Genomic DNA, 7,368 nt, shown 5'->3' on the forward strand with positions numbered 1-7,368 from the left:
CTCTATTTTTAGGTCATTTTCCTGAGTTGAAATGAACTTTGTGTATTTTTTGGAAGCTGTTCCATAGTTAGTGATTTGTAACTACTTGCCCAGAAATCCCTGGTGAATGTGCTTAGATCTGGGCATGGTGTGGCCTGGAAGATCTCCAGTCCTTGGCTGTTGTCCTTGAGATGCCACATCCAGTGGAATGCTGCTCTTGGACTTGTGGATTTATTTTCTGAGTTGTTAACTTCTGTATGTCCATTCTTCTTCGCAAGTTAGGACAGGGAAGTAGAAGATAAAAATCATAACTTTTTTTAAAAATTAAAAACTTACTATCTCAGTAGCAAAGAGCAGGTATAGGGGAAGAAAGGGTGACAAGTCTGTGGATTATTTTTTTCAACCTACATGTTTATATTTCTTGGGAGCAGTGAATGGTGTTTGAGAAGAATAGGAGGTTTCAGTAAAGACAAGCCTTTGAAAAGGAAGGTAAACAAGCTTTCAAAATACAGAAGCACAGGCATGATGGGGAAAGAAAAGAATAAATTTTAAGAACTTTAGGGGATTTTTTCTTTTCCTAGATTTAAAAATACTTTGACACTTCTCAGTTTTTGTAGTCTGAAGTGTTGACAGCCATAGGTGGGAATTCCAGCAGCCCATAGAAGCAGCAAAGCCTGCCAAAGAACAGGATATTTTGGTAAGAAGAGTGAAGCTCATTGTCAGAGTGTGATGCCCAAGAAGTGAAGTGTAAATCCAACCTGTTCTTAGGTACCCTGTAAGGAATAGAAATTATTTTGTGTTTCTCAGAACTTGCTTTCTATTGTTGTCTTTTATAGAGGGATACAGCTTGTAAATCTTGCTGTGGGATGGGATTTTGTAAATTCCTGAATGGAGATGTAGGGCATTTGGAGAGATAGAGAATTTTGGCTGCTGAAATAGAACTGTGTTCTAAAGTTTAGTTCATTCTTGGTGACCTTCTTAAACACATCTTATTACTCCTGCTCTATCTCCTGTGCATCGAGGCTGCTCTGGGTTGTCCCCCCACCAAAGGGGAGCAGAGGGAAACTGGAGCTCTGCTGCTTTCACTGCTGCTGCTGTCTGAGTGGCTCTTAAGAAAACTGTTGGGATTTGAGAAGACAGTGAGCCAGCAGAGATGTCTGCAAATGCAGAGAGCAGCTGGAGTAATCACATTTCATTTTCTTCCAATATAAGATTCCTAAGCTTAATGTTCTAGAACAAAAATAGTCTTTAAAAATGTTAGTATTTGACTGTGTAACCTCACATAGGCATAAGGCCCAGAAACTGCTGAAGCTCAATTTCTAAACACATTTTATTTTAGGGATTTGGAAACAGTTTTAAAAGAAGATAAGCAGAAATTAAAGCAAATGCAGAAACTACAGCCAAAATTTACAGAAGAACAAAAAAGAGAACTTATTGAAGTTCATCCATGGATCCAGCAAGGTGGACTGCCAAAAACTGTTGCTAATTCTGTAAGTTTAATGGGTTAATTACTTTTGCATGTATAATAGAGTTTAAATTATTAGCTGCCTATGTTAGACTCTTCCTTTCCTGTTCCTATGAAAGCTTGGTCAATTATGCATAGGAAAGAAAAAGAAATTCAAACTTCCATGCAGTGGTTTCCAGCTTGATTCAATTTAGCATAAATCTTCTTTCCAATGGAGGAAATTTAAAGTGCTGGTGAATACAGTATAAGAAATTTCCTTTCTCTTTCTGAATTTCTGTGTCTGTTTGAAATGCTTTAGTGACACAGCAGAAACTTCACTACATAAAAATGTCTACTTCTTGTGCAGAAATGGATGCCCATTGTTTTCAGAGTACAAAATGAATGGCAGTATACTGATCCTTTTTTCTATCAGACCTCTCACTTAGGATTATTATTCCTCTAAGTAGTTTAATGGCTTGAAAGGAAAAAAAATTAAAAACCCAACAAAACAAAGGATCCATGCAATTTTATTTGTTGTCTATGTATTTTACTCATTCACAGAAATACCTGATTGCATTTTCTTTTCCCTTATCTTTCAATCATTTGTGACTTTTTTGCACAAAAGCTGCCAAACTCAGGGGCTCTGTTTGCACATGAGTGTTCAAAAGTCAGTGTGAAGGGATTGCAGTGGAATTCTAATCATGGTGTTAATGTTACTGCAGCACCCACCTTGTGATCTGTGGCACAACTGCTTCCAGTAGAGTTCTCAAGTACTTTCATTGATTTACTGCACTTTATAAAATCATGCTGTGTGGAAAAGTTGTGGAGTAAACTATATCTGGTAGCTACAGCACAGGTGGAAAGGTTCTCTTGCTTGGAAAAGCTTTTTTCTAGCTTTACTTATGTGTGCTTCTATTCTTTTTTTCTTTTTAGGAATGTATTTTTTGTGAGGACAATATACAGAGCAATTTTTATACATCATATGAAGAAGAAATCCATGAAATGGACCTTAATGAGATGATTGAAGATAGTGGAGAAAATAACTTGGTTTCCCTGAATCAAGTCAGTGAAGAACAAACATAGCCTTTGAGCCTGTTGTTTTGAAAATTGCTTCAAAACAACAGTGAAGGATCCATAGAGGTTTTAATCTTTTATCCAGCAGGATGAATCCAGCTCATAAAAGCAAATGTGTTTTTTCTTGCTCTAGAAGAGTAATTTGTGAATGAATCTCTTTTTAAATGGTGGCAATCTCTTCCCAGTAAGGACATTGTTGAAGATGGTATAGCTTTTCTTTAAAAGACTCATTTTGCACTTATATGCCTCAAATATTTCTTTATAAACTACAGAAACTTTCATTGATGCCTACTGTTTTTTGTAGAGTGGGTTAAGAAGTGCTGAAAATCTCCTCACGTACATACAGTTCTTCAAATCTCCTTTTGGTGATGATTCAGCATTATAAATTGTTGAGCAATTTTGCTTAGTGGCTCTTTAGCATTGTTCTTAATATTTGAAGTGGTCCAGCATAGTAGAAGAAAAAAACCTTCAAGGAAATCAATTCACACTTGCCCTTCTCCTACCAGTTGATCTCATCCTCTTTGTCTCCTCTAGTTTTGAATGTAGGAACTTTTTTGTCTAAGAGAATGTTGAGCTAATTTTGTAAGATGGTCTGGGGTTAAAGTTCGTGTTGATGTCTAAGTATAGAGGAGTGCTGACAACTTTGTCGCCTTTTGTTTAAATGGACGCTGCAAAACTATGAACTGTTTATTACCTTGAAGCATAATTTCTGAGAATTTATACTCAAGAAATCCTTATGCTTAAAGATTTTAAAAACTTAAGACCACAGAGGATGACTGGCCTTGCTCCAGTGGCTTTAGACAGAGCTTGGGGTAACTTTAACCTTTATTTCTGCCCTGTTCTGTCAGGAGGTTGGCCATCAGTTTTTCCAGTGTGGCTAAACAAACATCAGATTTGTACGTGGCAAGGGAGGATTGTCTCGTCATGTGAAGATAGTCCTTACAAAAAAGGAGTGATTTTGAGAATAATATTTGATTTACATAATCTCAAATTTAGTGTGGCTGGAATCCTTTGCTGTCGAAGATTTCATTTTAATGCCTCTGAGATTGTATTGACTTGAATATGTGTACTTTCTGTTCTTGTGCTGTTTATGTCTGTTGGATGTGGGAAGAGAACATGAGAGAACAGCTTTTAAAATGTTGGTTAGTTAAAGGACATTTAGGTGCTGTATTGCTAGATGTCAGCTGTAAGTCTTGGGGTGGAAAATGACGAAAGTTAATTCAATTAACTTCGATATGTTTGTCTTAAAATATTTTTCATGGGAAGCATTTTCTTTTTTTATTAGGATAACATTTCTATTCACTGAAATTTAAGGTTATTTTCATTCTATACAAATATTTCTCTTTGCATACAGAGAGGATGTGAAGTTAGATCTGACACCAAAAACACACAAAAGTGACTGGTATTCGCTTCGTGGAAGAAATCATTTGTTTCAAGTAATTAGCTGTTAATTGGAAAACTTGCACTGGAGACAGGTTCTGCAGGTAGCAAAGTGTGTCAACTTGCTAAACAAGCAGAATCACAATTTTCAAAAATAAATAAGTATCTTAAATGTAGTGTGAAGCACTAGCCAGCAAGATCTGATGGCTGTCTTGAACAGTTCAGCAAGGTCAAACATAAATATTTGTAAATACAAAGTGAATGAGAAATTTTCCAGTGTTGGTGTTCACGTCCAATGTATTAAATGTTTTAGTCATAAATGGAACAGTGCAGCTATACCAACATATGAAATATATTTCATTTTTACATGGAAACACAAACATGGACCAGGGTTTGGGAAAAATAAGAGCTTTATATAAAAGGAGTGCATCATAATTATACAAATAATTTTCAAAGACTTCTCAACCACTTTGAACTTCTTTGCTTTAGCATGCTTTTTTTCCTCATATCTTTTTTTTATTTTTCCTCATTTCTTTTATTATTTTTTTCAATGACCATCTTGTAACCATAACTTAGTGAAAGGAAGAGAAAAGTATATTTAGAGCATTTTGTGGATGTGCTTAATTATGGACTTAATCTTGCATCCTTAAAGTGTTTGCATTTACAGGGTGGTATTAAAATATTTTCCTGTAACTTTAAATCTACATGCCTCCATTTATAGATAAGATTCTGAAGCTGTAATTTTTCCAAACTGTTGTAAGATGATTTATTTGTGATGACACTTTGTCAACATGTCAACAATGTTTTCTGTACACTGTGCAATATATTTTGGTTTTGCCACTTGTGACTAATTTTTATGACTTTGCTTTTTAGAAAACTGGTAAATAAAACAGATATATTTTTAATTGCCTTTTTGTTTCTTGAGGCTTCTACTCCAAGTAAGAAGTCAGAACATGTATGTGCTTTACTGATGGAATGTGAACTGGTATTTCAGACTCTAGAGCTTGCTGGGATGTTAGCTCTGGCTTCCTGTCCCAGAGTGAAATTGCTGCCAGCTTTTCTGACCTTTAAGTTTTGAGTCACATGGAAGATTGAATCTTTATATTGAGGAGCTGTTCTGAAATCATGTGCAATTTTCCTGGAAGAGCACGGGCAGCTGGGCTCTGTGTTGTTCAGATCTGCCAGAAGACACCTTTGTTGTGCTTTTGGCTTTGTTCAGTGTCAGCTGCAGCCCCTGAGGTGGCTTGGGGACAGGGAATTCCAGTTATGCCCCTTGGATTTGCTCTGTACAGTGATTTTCAGTCTTCTGTTGAGGTGTGAGGTCTTTGAAGATTGCTGAAACTTTACGAGCTGGAGTTCTTCCCTGCTGGTGTTCAATTCTCTGGTGGGTGGAGCAGTGCTGGAGCTCAGGGCTTGGGCTCCTCCTGTTCAGAAGGGACTCAGGTTATGAGACCTCCATAAACTCTTTTTTCCCATGGCTGTTTTGAGAAGTTTGTGGAATTTTTTTTGATAGAGTAAGCTAATACAAGGCCTGATTTGGTCAGAAAGGACCCAGATACTTCTGTAAGCTGAACAATCAAGGTGTTTGGGTACCACAGAACACTTCAGCACACAGGTGAATTGCCTTCACACCAAGGGCAGAATGCTGGTGTTGGTACTTAATTGCCAAGACCTGCATTTTAAAACATGCTTGTTGAACACATCATCCAAGGGCCTTTGCAGTTGTCTGAATTAACCCTAAATTTCAGGGCAGTTCTGTGTCTGAAAACACTTCTGTCCTAACAGCCCCCCTGTCCGTTGCTCAGGTGAGCACGCAGAGGAGAGATGTGGTGATGGTGCTTTGGCACAACTCCAAACCTGAGTGTCACCCACCTGAACGGGGAGGTGCTGGCATTTGGATACAAGTCCTGATAACTGGTAACAAGAACTAGGGAGCACTGAGTTGCTGCTGCTGGAAGAAACTACCAGGTAATGTTTCACACTTATTTCTGCTTTTGTTAATTTCTTTTTTCAGTTGTAAATGTAATAAGAGTACTGGTTAAAAGTGGCTTCAGGTATTGATGTACTCCTCCTCGGTGAGGTGTCTCTGTCAGCACCCAGAGCCAAGGGCTTGCACTGCAGAGCTCTTGGGAGGAGCCTTTGGCCCAGTTTTTCCCACCTCAGCAGCCCCTAGATGTCACTGGTGTCCTGGGATTATCTCTGGCAGCATTTCCACCCCTGTTTGTCTTTATTCGGCTTCTTGCATGTTGGGGCTGTTGAGTTTGCCATGACATTATTCGATATGAAGTGAAAGCTCTGTGGCTTGAATTTCAAATAAGATGATGAGAAAATTTGTACTGAAGGGTTGTTGGCCCAACGACAGTGAATGCAAACATAAGCTCTGCTTGGAAAAGGGAAACAGACTTCTGAAAGCATCAGGTTTTAGTCCATTTAACAGCTCTCAGGAATTTAGAGGTAAAAAAAGATGCTGTCCTTCCTGAGAATTAAGATCCTTGATGGTTATTTTGTCTCTTAAGAAGGGTGGAAAGAACCCAAGGCATTGATAAGCCTCTGACTCAAAAAAAAAACCCATGGTGAAATGAGTTGCATGTTTGTGACAAAGTAACAGACAGATGACTCGAAGGAAGATAACTTTTGTAAGTATAACTTCCAGAAATTTTACTGTTTCGTTGGTCACAAGTGCTTAGGAGCTCAAGAAATTTATTCAGTATATTGAACAAGGTAAGGAACAGTTCAGAAACTCCTTTTTCTCAGGGGCTATGGAAGGGGACCTTATTTTCAGGGGTGGTACACAAGGTGTGTAACAGCTGTGTTCTGCTTCACTGAAACAACTTAAAATACCAACCAAACAAAAAACTAAACCCAAACTTCTCCAGGCTTTCCAAGTGGAAAACTAACATAAGAAACTGGGTAGAAACTGAGGCAACTGCACTCGTAATCGTGGGTATTTCTGTTGGTATCTGCAGATAAAACGTGAGCCCCAGCAGGCTGCTGGGTGCAGTAGCAGTGTGTGTGTGTGTGTGTGTGTGTGTGTGTGTGTGGTGAGGTTTCATTCCCCAGCATCTCTGGCTCTGTGGTGCAGACAGAGAAGCTGCTGTGGCAGCAGTGAATAGTGTTTAACCTCAGTGGATAATACAGAGTGTGAAAACACTTCACTCACTTAGAAAATGCTTTTGAGCTGAAGGACACGTTGTGAAAGAGGCCCCGTGTCCTGGGGCAGGTGCTGTGGCATCGCTGAGGGGTGTCCAGGGGTGGGGACAATGCTGGCTGTGTCGTGCAGCAAGGGAAATGAGCACCTGCTGCAGCTGGGGTGAAAGGTTTGCTGGGGCAGCCACTACACCCTCAGCCCTAGAAGGATGCACTGCTTTGCACTTCATTTGTTTTCATTTGTTTTGGAGACAAATACAAGGGAGGATTCCAATTTCCTGGTATTCCAGGATTTGTCAAGGTGTACTTCTCACTTCTCAGTCTCTAGTAGAACAGGATATAGT

General features: G+C 38.8%; 1 protein-coding gene across 5 annotated transcripts in view; it reads left to right on the top strand.

The window, feature by feature from the left end:
• The window catches only part of PER2 (period circadian regulator 2), a 46,194-nt gene extending 41,412 nt beyond the window's left edge, over positions 1-4,782 (top strand). For all 5 annotated transcript variants that reach the window (XM_088170508.1, XM_014870271.2, XM_014870269.2 and 2 more), the window contains 2 exons: positions 1,319-1,469; positions 2,357-4,782. In XM_088170508.1, coding sequence (XP_088026634.1) covers positions 1,319-1,469; positions 2,357-2,506 — 301 coding nt within the window. In that variant the 3' untranslated portion in view covers positions 2,507-4,782. The remainder of the gene's footprint in view (positions 1-1,318; positions 1,470-2,356) is intronic.
• The last annotated feature ends 2,586 nt before the right edge of the window (positions 4,783-7,368 follow it).

Source organism: Sturnus vulgaris, chromosome 10 (assembly GCF_052056855.1).
Source record: "Sturnus vulgaris isolate bStuVul1 chromosome 10, bStuVul1.hap1, whole genome shotgun sequence".
In the NCBI taxonomy this organism is placed as follows: domain Eukaryota; kingdom Metazoa; phylum Chordata; class Aves; order Passeriformes; family Sturnidae; genus Sturnus; species Sturnus vulgaris.